The sequence below is a fragment of the Callospermophilus lateralis genome, unplaced genomic scaffold, assembly GCF_048772815.1.
Source record: "Callospermophilus lateralis isolate mCalLat2 unplaced genomic scaffold, mCalLat2.hap1 Scaffold_89, whole genome shotgun sequence".
NCBI lineage: Eukaryota > Metazoa > Chordata > Mammalia > Rodentia > Sciuridae > Callospermophilus > Callospermophilus lateralis.
This window is the reverse complement of record NW_027517018.1, coordinates 4,197,928-4,221,572: the sequence shown is the minus strand read 5'-3', so window position 1 is coordinate 4,221,572 and position 23,645 is coordinate 4,197,928. Positions and strand designations below refer to the sequence as shown.

Sequence of the window (23,645 nt, the reverse complement as noted above, 5' to 3'; positions counted from 1 at the left end):
CGTGAGCATGTGTTCCTTCACCCAGAGCCACTGGTGTTTTTGGTGTGTGTGCCTGCCCACTCTGGGTGACATTTCCTAGCCTTCTGTTGTTGGCTATGGTCATGTGATTTGTCTGGAACCAAGGGCATTTGAGTGGTAGTGATGTGAGATCCCTCTGAGGATCTGAGATCCCGTTTTTGCCTCATCTAAGAGAAAGCTGCCTGTGAGGGTGGGGTATCCCTCTGTCCCGTACTGTGGACTGGACAGGGCAACACTTGAGGCTACAGCAGTGTGCTCAACCTTGGGGGCTCTGTGTGGGGGGCTGCAGAGCTCCCTTGCGCGCGTAGGGTCCTTGACCACCTGTGTGTAGACCACACACCTGCCTGGGCCAGCATGCTCAGTCTTTATTTCTCACACTAACCACCTGGGGAATGTGTTCAATGTAGGTGGACTCAGGCCCTGAGAAAGGGCCCGGATTCTGCATTCCTTGTGGGTCCTGGGATATATCCAGGCACCTGCTGAGTTGGCAGGAGCCTCATTACCTGCCTTCCCTTTAAACATATGTAAGAATGAACTTTCTAATGAGTCCAAAGTGTTTTGGAGTAGTTTTTTTCTTAATTACTATACTTCTTGAACTTTTCATGTTTTAAAACCCTATAGAGGCTTAGTTTTGCAGCTGGAGGATCAGGTGAACGTCGACCTGGCTGGGAGTAAGATGACCTCAATTTTGCAAAGCCCTAAGGCTCTGCAGCTTACTCTAGCCCTAATCAAGCCTGATGCAGTTGCTCACCCATTGATTCTGGGGGCTGTTCATCAGCAGATTCTGAGCAACAAGTTCCTTATTGTACGAATGAGAGAACTACTGTGGAGAAAGGAAGATTGCCAGAAGTTTTACAAAGAACATGAAGAGCGTTTTTTCTATCAGCGATTGGTGGAGTTCATGGCTGGTGGGCCAATCCGAGCTTATATCCTTGCTCACAAGGATGCCATCCAGCTTTGGAGGACACTGATGGGACCCACCAGAGTGTTTTGAGCATGCCACATGTCCCCAGATTCAATTCATAGGAGTTTTGGCATCTCAGACACGCCCAACACCACCCATGGCTCAGACTCTGTGGTTTCAGCCAGCAGAAAGATTGCAGCCTTCTTTCCTGACTTCAGTGAAAGTACTGGTATGAGGAGGAAGAGCCCCAGTTGTGCTGTGGTCCTGTGTGCTACAGAGGGAGGCATCCACTGTGCAGCTGGAACAGGAGGCCCAGGACCAGCCCAAAGAGGGCCCATCAAACGATGAGGATTGGTAGCAATGCCCAGACTTTTCTCCTAGATCTCTGGTCCAGAACATTCTCATGGGACCAGGGAAGCCTGGGCTCATGGTGTTATTTCTACTTGGCATCACTACTTGCTAGAGGGCCTAGGTCCTCACTGCAGAGCCTCCAGAATCTAGCTATCTAGCTCTTCCCTAGAATGTTCATGGTTTGTTTAAAAAAGAAAAAAGTGATTCTTTTTTTTTGACTGAGAAGTATTCATCTCTCTTCAAGGAAGAGCTTGCCCAATTGACCTGCCTGGAAAATACAGTGACTATATAAACAGTATTTAGCTTTTCTTCCTTAATAGAAGTCAGTGTTGTGAATTCTCAAATAAATAAATAAATAAATAAATCCCTATAGAGAACTCTTAATAAGCAACTCAATAATAAAATAGATAACCCAATTTAAATATGGATAGACTTGAATTAGCATTTCTCTAGAAAAGATATCTAAATGGTCAATACATGATATCAATACATGATATTATGGTCAATATCATTAGTCATTGGGGAAAAGCAAATCACAATGGCAGTGATATACTGCATAGACATTAGAAGTGCTATTGATGATATGGACTAATTGGAACGTTCATCTATTGCTGGTGGGGATTTTTATTTTTTGGGGTACTGGGGATTGAACTCAGTGGCAGTCGACCACTGATCCACATCCCCAGCCCTATTTTGTATTTTAGTTACAAACAGGGTCTCACTGAATTGCTTAGTGCCTTGCTTTTGCTGAGGCTGGCTTTGAACTCACCATCCTCCTGCCTCAGTCTGCCAAGCTGCTGAGATACAGGCATGTACCACCATGCCTGGCCACTGGTGGCAATTTATAATGAAGCCACTCACAGCCTCTCAAATAGTTAGGCATAGAGTTGTGATAAAATAATGTATTTCCACTCATTTAGTATGTCCAATAGAAATGAATATATGTTCACATAAAATCTTTTTTGTGAATGCAGGTAGGATTATTGAACCCAGGTTTGAAGCCTTCTTCCATGGAAAAACCAGTGTCCTGAGAGACCAGTATTGGGAAGGAAGCAAAGCTTTATCCAGTGGCCACAGAAAGGAAGAGAGCGAGAGCTTTGTTCAAAATCAGCTTCTGAACTGCATGGACATTGAGGGGTTAGAGACATAGACCAGGAATAATAAGTGAGAGGGACAGGCTAGTGAAGGGAAGGACATGCATGTCTTTGAATAGGTAGAGAATATCCGGGAAATTGATGGGCCACTTCTTTTCAATCCTTTCATGCTCTGGTATTTCCCACTGTGACATCTGGTAGGTGTCTTAAGCCTTCAGTTGAGGAGAGAAAGTAAGCAAGGCTGGGTCCACTTAACCCTGTATTAAAGTTTTGGACAAAATGTTTTTCAATTGATCAACATGTCAACATGCAGAGTTGAATAGAATCTGACCCAAAGATTAAGTAGCAAAGGAGATAGACTCAATACGAAGGTGGAGATGCCAGACCTGTGCATCCCGTTCTTGTTCTTCTGAAGAGGTGCAGTTTTTTAGCACAGTTACCCACTGGGTAATGTAGTAGCTGTTATATTCGTAACCCACACATCACAGAGGGACATACTAGTGGAAATCTGATAATGTGTTGCCCAGCTGTGCGCCCTCCAAAATTAGTGATTTTTACTTCAATTAAGAGCAAGTGAAAGTGGAGAATTTATTTAGGTTTTCCTTGTTAACAATTGCAGCATTATTCATAATAACCCCAAATTAGGACTCAAATGTCCACCAAATGGTAGCTAAAACATTGTGATATATCCATACACTGAGATATTTAGCAATATAAAGAAGTACTAATGTATGCTAAAATATGCTAGGTTTTTGCGGAGAAGTTAGGGGTTATAGATTTAACCTAGGGCTCTCGAGCAGGCTCAGTATGAGATCTTCCACTGAGCTATAGGCCAGGGCCAATGTGGTGTGTTAATCACGTTTTAATTTTTCTGTATTTTAAGATGTTTTGCCACCTTGGGGGCTTGGTTAGGCAGCCCCTCGTAGAGTTTGCTAATTCCTAGAGATTGCAAATATTTTTCCATGAGCACATTTTTGATGTTTTAACCAATCCAGAGCTCATACCCCTATATATCTTCTTTAACATACTCTTACACACTAAGTGAGAGTTCTGCCCTCAGTCACACCAGAGCCAGGTACTGGACAACTTGATAATCCTCTGTATCCCACAGCTCACTGAAACTGTGCAAAGCATCAAATCAAATCAAATCAAAGCATCCAAACTTGCATACCTGCCTCACACATTCCTTTCAGCAGAACTCACAACAAAGGCCATATTTTCCTCTTTGAGGCTCCAGAATGACCCTTATACTTCCCTCCCCATGTGGGTGTGTCCTTTCTTCTTGGGAACTTTAAATAATAAACTCTTAAAATTGTCTTTATTTTTGTCACTACCATACCTGGTTAGAAACATCTTAATACATGTGGGATAGCTTAGGAAAAAAATTGTTTTGTAAAAGAAGCCAGACACAAGAATCACTTAATATATGATGATTTCATTTACATAAACAGGCAAATCTACAGAGACAGAAATAGATGTGTGGTCTCCCCAGGGGGTGGGGTGGGGGTTGGGGGGATAAGGGACCTGGGAGTGATTGCTGATGGGTGTGGGGTATGATTGTTTGTTTGGGGGGGATGAAAATTTCCTAAAATTAGATTATGATGGTAGTTCTGATGAAACTAAAAATTTTGAATTTTATAAAGGGCAGATTGTATATAGCCTATGAACTATGTTGGCTGTACTTTTGTGAATGAAAAGTAAATACGTTTTCTTGCTACTTCTTCCCTCCCAGCTTTGGAAACTGTTTTTGACTATTCTTTTAATTGAAATGTAGTTGTTTGCATAACATTAATAAAAATGGTGCATTTGTAATGGATATACTTGGAATTTTGTTATGGCTTCCTAGCCTTGAGAGACTTTTTTATTTTGATTTTCTTTTTTTTTTTTTTATTCAAAACATTACAAAGATTTCAGAATCACATCGGTTACACATCCACATTTTTACATAATACCATAATAGTAACTGTTGTATTCTGCTACCTTTCCTATCCTCTACTATCCCCCCTCCCCTCCCCTCCCATCTTCTCTCTCTACCCCATCTACTGTAATTCATTTCTCTTCTTATTTTTTTCCCATTCCCCTCACAAACTCTTATATGTAATTTTGCATAACAATGAGGGTCTCCTTTCATTTCCAAGCAATTTCCCTTTTCTCTCCCTTTCCCTCCCACTTCATGACTCTGCTTAATGTTAATCTTTTCCTCCTGCTCTTCCTCCCTGCTCTGTTCTTGGTTGCTCTCATTATATCAAAGAAGACATTTGGCATTTGTTTTTTAGGGATTGGCTAGCTTCACTTAGCATAATCTGCTCTAGTGCCATCCATTTCCCTGCAAATTCCATGATTTTGTCATTTCTTAGTGCTGCGTAGTACTCCATTGTGTATAAATGCCACATTTTTTTTATCCATTCATCTATTGAGGGGCATCGGGGTTGGTTCCACAGTCTAGCTATTGTGAATTGTGCTGCTATGAACATCGATGTGGCAGTATCCCTGTAGTACGCTCTTTTGAGGTCTTCAGGGAATAGTCCGAGAAGGGCAATAGCTGGGTCAAATGGTGGTTCCATTCCCAGCTTTCCCAGGAATCTCCATACTGCTTTCCATATTGGCCTCACCATTTTGCAGTCCCACCAGCAATGTACAAGAGTACCCTTTTCCCCACATCCTCGCCAGCACTTGTTATTGTTCGACTTCCTAATGGCTGCCAATCTTACTGGAGTGAGATGGTATCTTAGGGTGGTTTTGATTTGCATTTCTCTGACTGCTAGAGATGGTGAGCATTTTTTCATGTACTTGTTGATTGATTGTATGTCCTCCTCTGAGAAGTGTCTGTTCAGGTCTTTGGCCCATTTGTTGATTGGGTTATTTGTTTTCTTATTGTTTAATTTTTTGAGTTCTTTGTATATTCTGGATATTAGGGCTCTATCTGAAGTGTGAGGAGTAAAAATTTGTTCCCATGATGTAGGCTCCCTATTTACCTCCTTGAGAGACTTTTGAAAACAACAAATCTGCGATTCATTCAGAAGTTCCAACAAAGAAAATTTAAAGACTAAATGTGGTAGTCACACCTCTATTCTTGCTGCATTATGGAAGGAATAAGGACATGTTTAATGAAGCTGTATTTATTTGGTAAGCAACTTAGCCTGGAGGATGTTTAGAGAAAGGCTACCTGTCATGAGACCCTAGCTCTGCTCACTGGGTTTGAGTCTGTTATCTGCCTGTTGACTGGACTGGATCCTGAATTCTTGGGGTTCATCCAGTACAGATTTCCCCCACAGAGTCTCTAAGAAGAGCTTCCCTGTTCCAGAAGGCCAAGGAGCTGAAGCTGGCCAATGCAACATGGAGCACAGGGACACGTCTCATGGTGGGTGTGCGAACCACACAGAGAGCTCCACAAACCCCTGATGCCCCCTTGAGCAGAGACATTGAGACTGCAGACCATGCTGGAGACTGATGACACGAGGCTGTGCACAGCTTTCCCCAAGATGGCCAGAGAAGACTACCCTATGTGAGCCTCTTCATCTCTCCTTGCTTATGCCTACATCTTTCGCTTGGCAGGAAGATGCTGTCATTAGCTTTTCACATCCAGTGGCTCCTTTGGGTCACTTGACAGAGGGTGGACCTGTGATGTCAAAAAAGCTTGACATAACATAAGCGATCGGTTAGTCTAGCTGGTGGCTAGCTTTCACAACAGCCCTTCTGCCACTGTGTTCCAGTGGTGAGGAGGACCCTTCAATAGACAGCCTCCTAGACGGGTTAGTCTCTCTCCTTGTTTTAATGGAACCCAGTGATAGGATACTAGATAACAGAATTGCTCCTTACTGGCCAAAAAGGGAGGAGCCTGGACAGTTGCTGGGACTCCTTGTGGCACATGGAATAATACCTCTGGGTATTGTGTAGCCTCAGGTGCCAGAAGTTGTTGAGCCAGTGACTTGGTTGAAATGCCTTGAGCCTCATTGGGCTCATTCTTTGATTTCGCTCAGGGAGACCCTGGCTAATGGCTGTATTTTAAACTCATGGTATGATCCTCTGATAGTCACAGTCATCTGCCTGGTACACTGTGTTCTCTGAAAAAGTATGAAATATCCACATGGAGCCATGTCCTGTCAGGAAGTTGTCTTTCTTCAGCTAGAATCATGGAAGCTCTCCAAACCTGTGATCACGAGGCCATCAAGGACATGTTGGGACTGGAAATGCCAAATGATCAGACCAGAGCAGAGTTGCTCCACCTCAGTTGTGTGCTTGAAGCACAACCAGAACCAGAGAACCAGAGTGCCTGAACCAGAGTAAGAAAACTGGCTTTGAGAGTAGCCTCCCATTCTGTGGTTCTACAAAATGCGGAGTTATGATCCATGTATATGTAATACGTCAAAGTACAGTCTCCTGTCATGTGTATCTTAAAAGAACAAAAAGAGAAAAGAGTTTGAAATGACCAATTTCACTCTCCTCGATGCTTTTATTTTTATAAAACCACCCTGCCTTGCTCAGCTCTTTCTTTTTTATGGCATGAAGTGCTGCCTTATTCTATAACCAGAAACAAAAGACAACTAAGGTCTTGTGGGGCTGGGTTGTGGCTCATAGGTAGAGTACTTACCTACCATGTGTGAGATACTGGGTTTGTACCTCAGTACCACATATAAATCCTCAGTCCACATATAAATGAAAATAAAGATGTTGTGTCCACCTATAGCTAAAAAACAAATATTTAAAAAATGTCTTGTAATTTTGTGTGTTTACAGTTAGGGCTGATTCCCAGAAAGCTCCCATGAGGGAGGGAATGCTTATGCACCTCTATTACTTTGGGAGACCTGAAGAAAGAAGAGTAATATTGCAGAAAGGGGAATTATGTACCGGGGATTGAGTCAGCACTGGCTAGCAGCTTCGGAGGTCCAGTTGGGATTGTGATTGTACATCTCAAGAGAGCCCAGTCAGCCCTGTGATTCCCTCCTCCCAGTGTCTTGCTGCTAGTCAGGCTGGGTGTGGTGGTTCCTTTTGAGGGTTGGTGTTTTCTGGGCTCATTCAAGAGTGTAGGATAACAAGGGAAGAGTTGGAGCCCCAGGCTCCCTCTGCCTGCTCTGAGATATGGGCATGTTTGTGACTGTCTGCAGTGGGGGTGTGTGTGCTGCCGGCATTGTCTAGCAGACATAATCAGCTTCCTCTCCAGTGTGCAAACCCCAGTTTGGTCTCCATTTGCAGTTCATCTCAACTTCCCTTATTCCACTTAAATCTGAGCCCCTTTAGCTTTTCAGGTGAGCTGGTTGTAACACCTGCCTGAATCCTTCATATCCTATATGAGACTCAGTTTCTCTTTCTCTTCTGATTTCCTTTTTCTTTTTCCCTGTGAATGGGTCTTATGTGCTCTCATGTGGTCTTGAACTCTTAGATTCTAGCTTTGAACCTGCACAAGCATCCCAAGCAGTGGCACAACAGGTGTGCACCACTGCACACACCTCTGGAAATGGTATTTTTGTATGTAATTTTACATTTTCTGAAAATTTTATTTTAGCAGCATGTACCTTCGTCTTCAGGTTGAGAAATAAATCTTAGCAGTAGGATAGAATATCCTTTCCCCCATCGCAGAGGTACCCAGGAACCTGAATATGGGATGATGATGTCTTTAGGGCTCTTGAAGAAGCTGGATGTCATTAAGGTATTAAGGAGACTTATCTTTGCATTTCAACTGTACATTTCTAAGCCAGCACTTGAAACACTATAGTCTTGACTAAGACATTGTTTATGTGTTGGTGTCTGCTTACAAAAACAAAATAACTAGGAGGAAATGAACAACCCTGTTGAAGGGTCAAACCTGGAAACCAAACCTTCCTCTTATTTCTTAAGTATTTTTTTTAGTTGTAGATGGACACAATATCTTTATTTTTTTGCTTATTTTTATGTAGTCCTGGGGACAGAACCCAGGGCCTTAAGCATGGGAAGCAAGCACTCTACCACTGATATACAACCCCAGCCCCCAAACCTCCCTTTTAAAAAAAGAGCTGGTTCTCAGGGGTGCTCACTCTTCAGGTCTCCAGCCATGGCAGCCCCTGGGGCAGAGTGAGAAGTCCTGAGAGTAGAGGTGTGGACAGCATGGAGCCAGGCTGTGGGAGGGAAGGGACAGTGGACACTTCCTGATACCCTCTGGAGCCAGCTGGGTGATGGGCAGTGAACAAGGGCTTCTCTCCACCACCAGGGGTGACATTGCTCTGATCCCAGTTGCGACAAAAGCACACGCCTTGTGGTACACGTGCCAGGCACCGTTTTTCAACACTTACACTGGTGTGTCATCCCATGAGTGCTTGACAGTTAAAGAAACCCAGACACAGCAAGGAGTGGCCACTCTGCTTGAGCCACTGCTAAGTAAGGTGCCAGATCCTGGGCTTTCCTTTTCCATTTCTAATTTTTATTTATTGTTGTGGTACTGAACCGTGGACCTGAACCCATGACTTCACCCATGCTAGGCCAGTGTTCTACCACCGAGCCATACCCTCACCCTCCCCAAGATTTCAAAGCTCAAAATAAACAAAAAAGTGGAAAAATGGTCATCAATGTCTATATATACATCTATGGTTTGCAATTCCAAACATCCTGTTATGCTCTTCTACTTCTTTGTATTTTGGAACACATGGGAGTATTACAGTTGTGGGATACTTCATTCCTACTTAGGAACACTCTCTTCCAGGCGTCTCTATAATACTTCTCCAGCTCAGTCATAAGTGACCATGCACACAGCACCCACTCACTCTTCTCAAGCTGCTGGTTGTTTTCACACAATGACCTAGGCTTTGGGAAGACACAAGGGCAGCTGCATTTGCCTTGGTGGTAGTGTGTTTTCCTGGGGGAGGGGTAATCCATAGTCCAGGGGCCACATCCAACTATTTTGCTTCTTTTGCTAAGTGTGTCTGCTCTCCTGTTGGACGAGTAGTTGCAACTGAGGGCATAGCCCACAGAGCAAGGTGTTTAAGGCCTGGCTCCTTCTAGGTCTGACCACGCCTGAGTTCCCCTCTCCCTCCCCTTGACCTAGCTTTTACAGTGACCAAGCTCCTGGCATGGAGTTTGCTTCATCATGAAAACAGTCTGCAGAGTGGACATTTATCAAGAATCCTTTATTCACCTTCTCATTTGCATTAGTTATTTTCAGGAATTTCACTTTTCTCTCCCTGTGTTGAAGAAAAGACCTCAGGGAATTAGTGGTGCCTGAGTGAGCTCCCTAGTCCACCTTTGACATGTGACACCTAAGCACTTGATAAGGATGCCTTGCGGGATTTTTTTTTTTTTTTTTTTTGTCTAAGGATAGTTTTGAAAGCATAAATATCCTTTGGGTCACATCAGTGCAGGATACCAAGTGGGGACCATGGTGGAGGTGTGAGTTCAGCTCACCACTCACTAACTTGTTTATCCTGAACAAACTGCCCATGAGGCCCCTCTGCCTCTGGGGGCAAAAAGGCCAAGTACACGGGGGTCTCGGCTCCTTCTTCCGGGCTCTTGGGGGCCGAGGGTCCTGTCATGTCGGTTCTCACCCACCCTGGGCAGCAGGCATTCAGCAGGATCTTGTCTCCTCTCCTCTGTTCACTGAGTTTCCAGGCATAGATTCTGGACAGGACTGTGACACCAATCTTGGACACTCCATAGGCAGAATTGGGCCAGCCTTCTTTTTCGTGCACTCCATTTTTTGCGTCTTCCACAAACTTATTCATGAGCCCCACCAGCTCCTCCTCAGTGATCGTCTCACTTCGAAACTTCTGCTGCAGCTCTGGGCTGCAGCGTTTAAGGTAGACCAGACTCAAAACGCTGGAGACATTTACCACTCTGCCTGAAATACATTCCAAACCATCATACATTCACCTGTGTTAACATGTAACATAAAATCTACATGAGAACAGTGAAGACCAATTATACTGAAATGTTAGAGCAGAAAATTGTCATATGAAAGAGCGCTACCAGTATGAGCTGTAGGAGAAACAGACATGGACTGTAGGGTGGTTGCATAACGAACTTCCATAAAGAACCTCCTGGGATCACAGGGTGCTTGTGAGCACAGAAGTTTCAAGGAAGCTGTACACTCAAGTGTCAACTCTAAGCCACACATCTCCTTGTTGTAAAGGCGGCTGGCTGCCAGTGTGTTCTTAATGAGAGGGGGTCTCCCTGAGTGGAGGAGTACTAGGGCAGTTTTTAGTGGAAGACTAGGAGAGTCTGTGGCGTGCACAGCATGAAACACTTTGATGGGGAGATGAAATGAGCCAGGAGGGAGACAGGGGCAGATCACAGCATCACTGTGAACCATGCTGAGGGCCTGGATTTCTCCTGAAGGAGTCTGGGAGTGCCCGGCATGGCAGAAGCAGAAGCAGACAATGTGCAGAGCCCTGGGAAAGCGCATGACTCAAGAAGGGAGGCCTCTCAGGAGGGTTTGCAGGTGTGTGCATGGTCAGCTGAGGGCACGTTTAGGGCTGGAATGCGGGATTCGGGTGATTCTCAGTGGGCACAATCTTTTTAATTTTATTATTTCTTTTTCTTCTTCTTTTTTGAGAGAGAGAGAGAGAGAGAGAGAGAGAGAGAGAGAGAGAGAATTTTTAACACTAATTTTTTTAGTTATCCGCGGACACAACCTCTTTGTTTGTATGTGGTGCTGAGGATCGAACCTGGGCCGCACGCATGCCAGGTGAGCGCACTACCGCTTGAGCCACATCCCCAGCCCCTTATTATTTCTTTTTGATTTCAGCAATTGAACCTAAAGGTGCTTAACTGAGCCACATCCCCATCCAGTTTTTTGAAATTTGAGGCAGGTTCTTCCTATATTGCTTAGAGCCTTGGTAATTTCCTGAGGTGGGCCTTGAACTTGCAATCCTCTTGCCTCAGCTTCCTGAGTTGGTGGGATTGCAGGGGTGTGCCATGATGCCTAGCTCAGTGGGCACAATCTTAGCACATGGGCATTGCTGATGTGGGGGCAGAGCCTCGTGACCACCAGGGTGGCCATGATGGTGGGTGGCCAGGAAGATTTAGAGGAAGGATGGACATCCTCTGAAAGTGTCAGTTGTAGATTGGGATTATCAGGAATTATGGAGGATCAGGAACATCCATATGTGTGAGTTGGTCTGGGAGTGTTTTGGGCAGGTGACAGGTTTAGTGGGGCTGTGTCTAGTGAGGTGGTCCTAGTCCATGAGTCTGAATAAGGGTGCACAGAATGGAATCTAGGGCCTTTGTCAGTAGGAGGGAAAGAAGAAATAAAGAGCTGCTCTGAGGAGACCTTTGAACAGACACTTGAGGATACCAAAGAGCCAGGTGTGGCAAGAACAGTGCACAGAGGATTAAGCCACTGGAGAAGATGGGTGGGGAAGTAGAGCTGCACCTGGCAGGTGGAGGCCCAGCAAGGCAGGGGCACAGCTGCAGCAGGAGAGGCCAGGGGCAAGGGGATGAGACTGCAGGAGGGCAGGGCCAGATCACCCACCCCACTCACCTTGTGGTTTTATGAGGGGGAGTAGCTCTGTGCAGACATCTCGGGTACCAGAAAAGTTTGTTTTCATTGTGACTTCTGCTTGAATATGAAAGGGTGTCGGATCAGCCGCTTTTGAGAAAAAAGAGAAAACAATAAACAGTTGCCTTGGGGTAGAATTTCTCAGAAATAAAAGAGTGCACAGGATATCCCTCCAAGTAAAGTCTTTTGTCTAGTGCAGGGTTGTTCACACTTGAGATCTCCTGGGAAGCGGGTATAGCAGTTGGGGAAGGAATGGGGAAGGGTTTCAGATAGTGACCTCATTATATTGTTATATTTTCTTCTATATGAACATGTAGCATGAAATCCCATCATCATGTACAGCTATAATGCATCAATAAAAAAAAAATGTGGAAAGCGGAAAAAAGTCAATCTCCTAGTTTCATAACATTCTTTGTTTTTGTAGAATGGCAGTATTGGGGTAATCTGAGTCATGGGTACTATTTACTATATTGGTGTAATCAATATTTTGCAATTATTTATTTCAAAAGTAGTCAAAAGTCTATTCAACTGCTTTAATGTAAAGTTTTTTGTAAAGAAAACCTAGAAAGGTCCCAGTGAGTCCCAGCCACGCAAACACAATGTCCCTTTGGCTTGCACCTTCTCGGTCTCTGTTTTCCCTATGGCTTCAGTCTGTGCTGTTCTGTTTCTTTCTAGGGAGACTTTCTGGATCCCACAAAGCAGAGGGCACCCGCCCCTGAGCCGCTTGCACAATCGTGGTCCCCCAGGACTACAAGCTTTGCACCCCGACCGACCGCTTACTCTTAAAGGCGATGCCCGCGTTGTTGACCAGCACATCTAGTCCCCTGTACTCCTTGCGCAGGAAGTCGTGCAGGTTGCGGATGCTCTGCTGGTCGTCGATGTCCAGCAGGTGGAAGAGCGGGCTCAGGCCCTCTGCCTGCAGCTGCTGCACTGCTGCCCGGCCCCGCGCCTCCTTGCGCACGGTGAGCACCACTTCCCCCGAGAACTGGCGACAGAGGTCGCGCACGATGGCAAAGCCAATGCCCTTGTTGCCTCCAGTGATGAGCGCCACGCGGCGACAGGAAGACATGGCTGGTGGGCAGCGGGGAACACCTGCACGGAGAGTGGATCTCAGAACTTCTGCACCGCTGGAGCGCAAAAGTGTAGCTCTGGCAGATTGCTGGCCCGGGACCGCCCGCCCACCACGCAGGTGCAGCCCCGCCCTGTGCAGGGCGTGGCTCGCCTGGAGTTGTCCGGAGTTGCTCCGAGTTGCCCAGAGTTGCCTGGAGTCGCCTGGGGCGGTCAAAGACTGGGAACTGGAGATTAAAGTAGTGCTTCTCAATTTAATTGTTGCAAAACTCGCCTCCTGATTTTATTGGTATGTACTTAATTAATTGTTCAACTGTTGTTTCCTTCCGCAGTTAGAGGAATACGCAGTGAAATCGGGTAGCTTTTTGTAGAGGAACATGAGGAGTGTTTTGGGGGAGTCAGAGTGAACCAGGAGGTAGGCTGGGGCAGATCACTGGCATCCCTGGGGAACCATGCTGAGGGCTTGGACTTTCTCCGAAGGATTTTTGGAGCGGTTTGCCAAGCAGACTGTGTGCAGAGCCCTAGGAAAGGAAAGGATTCAAGAAGAAAGGCCCTTTTCTTGCCACACAGGCCAGTGGGAGCTGGTGGGTGCTGGCAGGTGCCTACCTAGTAGAGAAGCACCATTGGGATTGGTCATGTGACTACATCTGTACTGACTCCCAGTGCTGGTCTTCTAAGGTTTGCTTTCTGTACCCCCATTATCCAGTATTCACAATTGTGCTTGAAAGACGTGTGGCTTGTGTATGAACTTCCCCTCCCTTTATCTCTGCAATTGAAGTCTTTTCAAACTAGAGTTGTGGAATGAACTGAAAGAACAGTCCAGGGCATCAAATTTCTGTTCATTTCACCCTAAGTATATAAAAGCAAAGCTACTCGCCTGTCCTTTTTGAGAATGGAGGGAAGTATTTACTAAATCAGCTGTTACTTCACTAAGTATTTGCAAAAATACCATCCTACCTGGTTCTGAGAGCTGCAGTGTACAGGTGCCTGGGCACATCACAGCCCTTCACACACACACACACACACACACACACACACACACACACAAACAAATCACATGTCAGGTTGTACCTTTTTTCCTCCATTTTAAGATGAAGGAATGGACTTCTGCTGAGAAAGTTTATAAGTTGGTTCAGTGGTTCGAATGAATTTTCCTCATCCCTTGGAACTTACAACTAGGGAAGAGGGGACTAGATCAAGTTTCATTTCTGTCCTGTCCCATATGTACCACTATACACAGTGTCTATTTAAATCTAAATTGAAATTGATGTACAATTAATGCAAATTACAATTAATACAATTAATGTTTTAGGCTGGGGTTGTGGCTCAGGGGTAGAGCACTCACCTATCATGTGTGAGGCACTGGGTTAAATCCTCAGCATCACATAAAAATAAAATAAAGATATTGTGTCCATCTATAACTGAAAAATCAATATTTAAAGATTCACACATCAGCGACCCCAATATTGAGCAGTGCAACTATAAGATATTTTCATCATTGCAAGAGAGTCTTGTGCGCAAAGCTGCTTTACACAGATTCTAATTATGTTGCCATTTCAAGGTGACTTTCCTGGCAGTTGATTAACAAAAAGTTGAAGAACCTTGCTTTTTTCAATGGAATTTTTTATTGAGGTAATAATAAATTCACAAGCAGTTTTAAAAAAAACAAGAGAGATCTTACAGGTCTCCCAGTTTCCCTCAGACTGCAAACTCTAGTATGATATCACACATATATTGACATGAAAAGGATGACAAGTCATTTTTGGAGTTCTTCTGTTTTGTGTCCTTACTCATGGGTGTACAGTTACTTCTGTATGATTTCATCACATGCATAGATTGTACAGGGCTCCTGCCCAAGACACAGCGTTTCCAGGAGCAGAAGGGCGACTATTCTTGCTGTTGTATAACCAAACTCTTCGCTCTTGCTCCCAAACCCAGTCTATCCCCTATCAATCAAGCATCTGCTTCCCTTTTCTCCAGGTTGTTGGAAACTTGTTACACAGATGAAGCCTAGGATACGTAACCCTCTGGGCTGTCTTTTTCACTTGGCTAATGAAGTGGCTTTGTGTGTTCTCCTTCAGCCGAGTGTAGGTGTGGTCTGTGGTTGGGTGGTCTCTCCTCTCTTGCTTTCTTCTTAGGTGTGGTGAGCCAGTGCAGGAGGGCGTGGGTTAAGGATGTGGGTTGAGTTAGAGTGGGTAGGAGGGCCACTCGCTGATGGCTGGTGGTGCAGGAGCTTGGAAAAGAGAGCACCTGCTGATTAAAAAGGCAGTGCCTGAGAGAGGGCTCTGGATCATGATTTTCAGGCTGGTTTGTTTATTCTTTCAGAACTGGTCCCCACACAAGAGTTGACAGTTCAATGGGGCTAAATGCTCCAGAAAATATGGTATAGGAACCATCAAGAGCAGAAACAATCGGAGAAAAAAAAATCATGGGTATCCTCAGTCACAGACACCAAGGAGGGAAATGGGAGAAGGAATTCCCAGCAAAAGAAGGTGTTCTAAGAAAGAATGGATGGCCAGCTGTTCCAAGTGTTAGGGGAAAAAGTGAGAAAGAGAAAAAGAAAACTGAGACACAGCCAAGAATCTTCTCAAGAGGTAGTCTTTGATCTCTTTGGGAAACATATTTATAGTAACAGTGGAGAAAGGAGCAGTAACCAGGGAAGGGACAATCATCAACAATTATACTTCATATCACCTTCAAAATATACACCACAAAGGAGAAATCACATATGGAGACAGACTAGCAAGACTAGGGTAGAGAAATTATATGATGGGAAGAATTGAATCAAGACAAATGTGAACATTGGGGACAGGAAATGTATGAACAATGGCTGGTTAACTGCAATAGGACAGAAAAGATGTGAAGGCTCCCAACCTAGACCATGGAGAACTCACTAGGGTGGGGATAGGCAGACTCTGTCTTGGAATCCAATCCAGTGAGTCAGGCCTCATATCCACAGGGTTTGGCAACAACTAACCAACCATCTTCCAGGGAGCACTGAGCAGGGGGAAGGACTGGGAAGGAGTACACGTGTTAACACAGTGAAATATGAAGTCTTCCAGCAAGTAAACTGGAGCAGGAACAGGAACAGGAATATTGTAGGAAATAAGCTGAAAGACAGCCAAATAGCATCAGAAGAGTGGAGTAGTAACACAGATCCTGCTAATGGACTCTGGTTCAGGGGCGAGACTCCAGTCCCTGGGTAGAACTGGCAAAGGCAAGTAGAAAGTACTATAGTGCCAGAGGAATAAGGAGACAGAATGCCCGGCAGGCTTTTAAGAAGCAATAAGGTGCCCAAGATGGTGTGGAAGCTAGTGAGCAGATCTGAGGTGCAAAATAGAGCCAAAGGGGCCAAAAAGTGATTTCCTGCAGCCCAGAACACTGGGCCAGAGCTCCTCAGCCCCTCCTAGCAAGACAGAAAAAGCCTAGCATAAACAAGTCGGGTTGCAAGGATCCCCTTGGAAGAAGACTGCCAAGACTAAGAATCAGGCAAAAGTCAAAGTAGGAGTGCTTCAAGATCAAGGGGGATTTTAAAACATAAAAAGAAGTCAGAGTAAGGGGAAGTTCAGAGAGAAGGTAGTGAGAAGCATTTTGTGGGGAGAAGACCAAGAAAGAAGGGAAAGTAGGGCTGGGATTGTGGCTCAGTGGGAGAGCACTTGTCTGGCATGTAAGAGGAACTGGGTTCAATCCTCAGCTCCACATAGAGATAAAAGGTATTATCCATATCTAACTAAAAAATATTTTTTTAAAAAAATGTAAAGGAATGAAATTCCCAAGGAATGCCTGACCTTTCTCTCACCAGACCTAACCAGTCACAGACCCAGTGCTTTACTGTAAAGTAAAGTAAATGTACCAAATCAGAGGACCTGAGATTCATCTGCTGTGTGAGGGCCAAGGAAGAATTTCTTCATTATGAAAAATGGTAAATACACAGACGTAAGTCCCTGAAGATGTAAATACTTTCTCATGATGTGGACTCACATGTCCAGAGTAGTATCTTGGGTACTATTCTAACTGAAGACCAACAATGAGCTAGAGAACCTTGCACAGAATTTGGTAGTTCCATTGCTTTTCTTCTGATCTTGCCTATCTCCTCCTGGCAATTGGTTTGCAGCTTTACAGCTTTTGAAGTTCAGGTCAATAGGCCAGGTTCCCTTTTAGTGGAGATCACTGAAAAGGCATATTATTTCTTAGCCTTTGAAGTCATCACTTCCAAGTTTAAACTTTTTAAAAGGCTCAAAATTTAAACTCCTGTCTAAAAAAATTATATCCTTGGTTTTGCAGTAGGAGGAGGACATTTTAGATTTTCTTGTGTTGGCCTAATGGATGCTGAGGAACCATTCAGAGAGATCTTTCAGAGGAGAAGCAGAAAGAGGCAGCCTCCCATTTCTTTCTAGAGATTAAATCACAAGGCCTCCAGGCAACTCTAGTGGCCTTGATACAAGATCTCAGGAAAGAAATGAGAGGACATCCTGACCCAACAACACTGTGACCACAGTGCAGGATTATGGCAAGGGAGGGCTGGACTAGGTAGGGAGTCCAAGTGACAAGGCCTCCTACTCTCTACATCCAGTTCCTACCCACCCAAAGTCAGGAACCTGAATTAGACAACAAGGCAAATTTAAAAGTCAGCTCGTAACTATGGTTGCTATGTCATTTTTAACTAAATGTAGAACATCATCCATTTTCAAATTCCAGTTTAAAAAAAAAATCAAACACATAGTTCCTGAGAGTTGGCTACCAGGTCATGATACACATACTGTGTACGAGGTGCCTCAACATGGGGGCAGGGAGCTCTGCAGAAATACAGTACCCATTGCTGTCTATTTTGGTGGCTGATAAGCCCCACACTGCTGCAGACCAGGAGTCACACTCGGCAATCTTCCTCTTCCGTACCACCTCACAGAATTTTCATGCAAAAGATCTTCAAGGGATAATGAAAGTGCCAATGAAGTTAGCAGGGAAAGCACATGAGCAAGTCACAGTTGTTCTGCATCATTGTGTAGAAGGTATCATGTGACATTACCTGGCAAGAGAAAGCTTGCAAGAGAGCAAGAAGGTGGGAGCAAAAAGGCAATTAAATTTCAACATGAGTTTGAAGAGGGTAGTCAAACCATTTCATGATGTAACTGAGCTCCCCAAGCTAGTCCACCTCAATATCTTTAAAATTAACCATATCCACAATGTTCTTTCTGCCATACAAGAAAACAGATTCATGGGTTCTGGGGACTGGGATGCCAACAAGACTGAGAGTCTCATTATGCCAACCAAGGTTGGTGTACATAATGTCCTTGATACTTAGAAATTGCGTTGACAGTAGGGTAGAGGAGCAGGAGAGAGAAGAAGTAGTAGTGGCCTGCTGATTAATATTCATTGCCTGAATATTAAACACATGGAAAAGTTAGTTCAATAAATCCACAGATAGCACATTCAAAACAGTCTGCAAAGGAAAGCTAGGGAATATCTGTGCCACCATCAACTTTTGAAAGTATTCCAGGTAATGGCAACTCCTCTTTAGTAAATATGATAGTGTTATCTAAAATCATGAGAATCTTAGTATATTTTTTAATTAGAATGACATTTTTAACAAGAAACCCAAGCAGTCTGTGGGCAACAGAATAAAGAACCCTGGACTGATGAACCAGTGTGGGAACATCCCAGGTGTGCCCATGAAGCAGGAGATGGTCCAGGCACAGTCTCACATCAGAGCAGCAGGGAGCAGTATTTCCGTGGCTGAAGCAGGAGAGGTGTGGGTCTGGCGCTCTCACTTGAGATGCAGCTATGGAACCCTGGGACACGATGATCAGCCAACCACATCTGAAGTCTGGACTCCCAGTCCCAACCCAGCTATTGACCAGCCAGAATATGGGTACTAACAAGTGGCAAAAGGGCAAGCTGTCCATCTTCTGTCCTAGGTAAAAAGAGATCCAAGCCAGCTATGGTAGAACAGGCCCATAATCCCAGCTACTTTGGAGGATGAGGCAGAAGGATTCCAAGTTCTAGCTCAGCCTGAGCAACTTAGCAAAATCCCATCTCAAAGCAAAAAAATAAAAAAATAAAATAAAATAAAAAAATAAAGGGCTGGGGATGTAACTCAATGGAAAGCACTTGCCTAGCATATACAAGGCCCTGGGTTCAATCCCCAGTGCCACACACACACACACACACACACACACACACACACACTTACACACCCACTTACACAATACAACACACATGCTGGATTCCCAAAACACAAGTATACAGTCAACTTTTAAAGATTTCCAAGGATCACTTCTCTTGCTCACAGGGCTATGTCCTGGGTACTCGGTGCAGATACAAAATGGCTCTTGCGTCTGATGTTGGGTTTACTTGGGTCCCAGGAATGGATCTCCAATGCAATACCCAAGGCTGTCTTATGAAGATGTGGGAAGGGGAGATCTTAATTTTTTTAAACTACATACAGTAGCATCACTAGCTTCTACTACAATGCTGCTTTATTTTCACCCCTCCCCCGAAAAACCTGACGGATAAGTCCTAGACACCCTTCCCCCAAATAAGCCAGGGGCCGGTGTTCCCTAATATCAAAATGCCTTGATGTGTTGGATGGAAGCAACTAATAATGAATCTCTCTTAATCCTAAGGAAGCCCTGCTAAGAATTACCTTGATTATCTTTTTAACATTTACTTATGGGCTGGGGATGTGGCTCGGGCGGTGGTGCGCCCGTCTGGCATGCGAGCGGCCCGGGTTCAATCCTCAGCACCACATGCAGGCAGGGGATGTTGTGTCTGCCGAGAACTAAGAAATAAAATATTGAAAGGTTCTCTCTCTCTCTCTCTCTCACTCTCTCTCTCTCTCTCTCTCTCTCTCTCTCTCTCTCCTCGCTCTGTCTTTAAAAAAAAATAAAAAAATTTACTTATGAAGAAAGATTATTTTTATTACCAATAAAAATTGCTATTGGTTACTGAAAACTTATGTTCTGCCTGCACTAATATTGCATATATTAACTCACTTAATTCTCAACAATATAACCCAACAATAGTTTGATTATTTTGTATCCTACATAACTGAGGGACACAGAGGTCAAATCTCTTACTCAAAATCTTTTAATTGGGGTAGGGGTTGTGGCTCAGCAGTAGAGCGCTCGCCTCACATGTGCTGAGACCCTGGGTTTGATCCTCAGCACCACAAAAAAATAAATAAGTGAAATAAAGGTATTGTGTCCAACTACAACTAAAAACAAATAAATATTAAAAAGTAATATTTTAAGTGGCAGAACAAACATTCAAATCCAAGTACTCTGGGTCCTGGACCTAAACTCTTAACAACTCAGCATTCTTCCTCTCAACAATTAACAAATTCCTTCACAGTGGTCTTGCCTATATTTTTAAGCATAAATATGTTTGTCCTAAGACATTCTGACCTCATTAAAGGCAACAGTGCCATGGAATAGGAGTTCTTGGTTCACCTTTAAGAGCAAAGACAGGGGCTCATCAGTGTTTTCAAGTACTGCTACAAAAAAATGAGAGTAATATGATCTTGTTTATTTTAACAAAAGACAATGCTTCACAATAGAAATAATCACTGCCTTACCCATTAGTCGGCATCACCAACACCACACCTGTAGCCATAACCTGGTGACTTAGCTAAGAGTTCAGAGACAGTGTCTTTATCTTCTACATTCTCTCCGATAGCTCCAGCTAACCTGCTCCACAATATGCATGTTATACATGTTTCAGATACTTCCTTGGTAGTGTGACTGGTATTAAAAGGGAGCTTTCATCCCAGAACATGCCCCACCTCACCCCCGAAAAAAGCGTACTCTAAATCTCAGTTACAACACTACTAAAGACAAAGTGGTGAAGGCTTCTTCTCTCAATGCTAACCAAATAGAGGTAACTGGAAAAACAATTCTGAGATGCAAGTCTAGACCCTGAAACTAGATTGATCTGGCACCAATTTATAGGAAGGATTACATAAACCTTTGGGGACTGGCTTAAAACTGTTTTGCCCTAAATTTAACTATCCAGCATCTAACTCCCTTTCCATTGTTTGGAGACATCTCCCCACACATACTGGCAAGGGCATCTCTACAGAAGCTGAACCTGCCAGGACCCACTAGCTCCTGTTTGGAGAGGAGGCTGTCACATGGCCTCCCATCACCACTCAGATGCTCTGGCTGGGACCTGGACTCTAAACTGGGTGACTTGGTTTATTTTCCTCTCTCTGTTACACTTACATTTGTCAGTTCATTTGGTGTATTTTCACATGCCAATGGAAGGTTCCACAAGGACAGTAATAAGTCTTGTCCACTGCTACATTTCTGGTGCCTAAAATAATGCCTGGCTTATAAGAAGAATGCAAAATAAATATTTCTTGAATGAATCGATATATGGAAGGATTGATGGCTACATATGCCAAGAAAGGCTAATTTACTGGAAACTTCTTCACAGAATCATGCATGATAAAGAAGTTTATCCATGCATTCCACCAGTGTTACCCAAAGACCAAACAGGGCAAACAAGGTCATTTTGTGTTGTAGAAGGCTCTTATCTCCTTCCACTTTGCAGCTTGTTCTCCTGAGTCAAACTCTGCATACTCTTCCCCATGGCAGTGCAACTTCAAAGGATATTTTTAAAAGAGTATATTTTCACCATTTTGATGGTCAGAAGTTCCAAAATTGAAGAGGAGGAATATATTATGAAATCTTCTAAGTAGATTACTGGCCACTGTTGATCACCCTAGGGACTAGGAGAAGAGTTTAGGAATAGAGAGAGGCAAATATTGCCTCAAATTTAAAAGGGGTAGAAGTGATTCATAACAGAGACCACAATACTTAATATCAATCCCTTAAAATCTAGAGCAAATTAATGAACAGCATACAGCCTGGAACTCTTGACCCACACACCCCCTTCCCACTTTACATTTTAGTCTCCATAGAAAATATCCGTGGTTGCTTCTACAATTACCTATGACTCTGCCAGAATAATCACTTTCACAGGTGTCTTCGAACTGATCAACTCCATTTTGTCAATATCCATAACTAGAAATGGTGTTCCAGATAATAGGAGAGTACAGAATCATTCCAAATCATTTTGGTATCAATACATATCTATCAACAAAAAGCCTTTCTTGTAGCAAGACTTTCACACAGCACATTAGAACTACTCCATGCCAGTCATTCCATCAGCCACACAGATCACAAAAAGGAGAAGACGTTGACTCAAGTGGCAAATGTGCGATACTTACTTCCTCTCCTTCTCTGTATTCTTAGAAATGGCAGAAGAGAAGGTTTTGAAAATACAGAAGCCATAAAACTACGTCACACAAGGAATAGTGCTGCCCCTGACCCGCTCGTGTGAATTTCCAGGGACACCAAATAACACACAGACACACACTTTACCTTTAACCAAGCTTCAGGACGGCTTCTCTTTTCTGGGCCTCAGGCTCCCCAAATGGGAGAGCAAGAGAAAGTCACGAGAGGCTGGCGAGAGACAGCGAGTGTGGAAAGCCTTTCTCGCACACGATTGGGCACCTCCCTGACTGGGTGTGAGGCGTTCCAGCTCAACTGTGTCAGAACTAATCCCCACCCTTTTTAGGTGCGAGAGCCCATCCGTGTGGGGGTGTGACTGACCATTGACCCTGAGACCAGTCACTGACCCTGACCTTGGAATGCTGTCCCCCTCAACCTTCATTGGATGGAATTTTCCCCTGAATTTCTTGTTCCCCAATAAAAGACCATTCTCTGGCGTACTCTCTCTCTCTCCTGCTAGTCTCTTGTGTAAACCTCGCTGCCCCACTGGGTGGCTCCAGGCAGGAGCCAGAGGGGGAGCCGTCTCAGACCTGGTCAAAGAAAAAGGTAAATTGAGTTTATGTGTCTTTATTTGGATCTCACTAGTTAACTTCTATGCTTAGGACCTCTAGTATGAAGCTAGCATGCTGGTCGTGCGGTTGAAGTGAGCACACTCAGAAGTGGGCTTTTATTGGTGGGGGACCCTTGTTCTTAGAAAGTTCCATCCAAAAAAAGGCCAGAAGGTGCAGGGTTACAAGGGACAGGTGAGAGTAATTCAACCCAAGGGGCATCACCTAAATCTGAAGACCCACCCTCAACTTTCCGAACTGGGACAACGCCCAGATCACAAGGAAATGTGGTGATGATGGTCAAAGGCTCTCCTTCAGGATGGAAGGTGCAAGTCATTCGGAGCGGCTCCCCACAGAATAGCACCCAATATTAACTGGAAATTTTGAGACAAAAAGCAAAAAGACATAAACTGGTAAATCAATTTGTCAGAGCAAAGTGCAGGCGAAATGCACAATGATGTCTGCTGTAGGGGAATGACACACAATGCCCCAGCTCTGAGGCAATGCTCCAAAACGCAAGGGGTACATGGACAGAAACCACAGGGGATTCACTTAGTCACTGTGTTTGAAGTAGCCACTTCTAGCTCCTTCCCACTCTTGAACTAAGTGGGGGCCAGCAGCAACAAAGTGAGCAGGCTGACTTGAGAGGCTGGGATACTTGGGCCTAAAAGGCAGCATTCCACCTGAAGATACGGCAGAAAGTGGTCAGATGCTCATTGTGCCCATCTTCCTTTCCTGGGCACACCGAAGACTACATTTGCCAATTACCTTGCAGTTCTGAGATCAGGTACTAGTTTCTAGCCAACGTTTAGCAAGGAAATGTACCCCTTCCAGGCCTGGTCATAAGTGCCCCATACAATCCTCCTCATTCTTTCCTCTCTAAAAATAAAAGATCCAATTACTATC

At 44.3% G+C, this 23,645-nt stretch overlaps 1 protein-coding gene and 1 pseudogene across 1 annotated transcript; one reads left to right on the top strand and one right to left on the bottom strand.

Annotated features, from left to right (window-relative positions):
- Nucleotides 1-691: 691 nt before the first annotated feature.
- LOC143387934 (nucleoside diphosphate kinase 6 pseudogene) lies at nucleotides 692-1,270 on the top strand (annotated as a pseudogene).
- Nucleotides 1,271-9,443: 8,173 nt separating this feature from the next.
- LOC143387932 (carbonyl reductase [NADPH] 1-like) lies at nucleotides 9,444-12,899 on the bottom strand. Its single transcript, XM_076842018.2, has 3 exons — nucleotides 12,611-12,899; nucleotides 11,813-11,920; nucleotides 9,444-10,171 (listed from the first exon to the last, which is right to left on the bottom strand). The coding sequence occupies exons 1-3, from the start codon at nucleotides 12,897-12,899 to the stop codon at nucleotides 9,735-9,737; spliced, it is 834 nt and encodes a 277-aa protein (XP_076698133.2). The 3' UTR covers nucleotides 9,444-9,734.
- Nucleotides 12,900-23,645: the final 10,746 nt, after the last annotated feature.

Excerpts from the sequence above, each read along its gene's own strand:
- LOC143387932 (XM_076842018.2), bottom strand. The coding sequence starts at position 12,899 with ATGTCTTCCTGTCGCCGCGTGGCGCTCATCACTGGAGGCAACAAGGGC. Across the intron at positions 11,921-12,610 it reads CGCGGGCATCGCCTTTAAGA|CGGCTGATCCGACACCCTTT; the intron begins GTAAGCGGTCGG and ends TTTTCTCAAAAG. Across the intron at positions 10,172-11,812 it reads CCCCCTCATAAAACCACAAG|GCAGAGTGGTAAATGTCTCC; the intron begins GTGAGTGGGGTG and ends AATGTATTTCAG.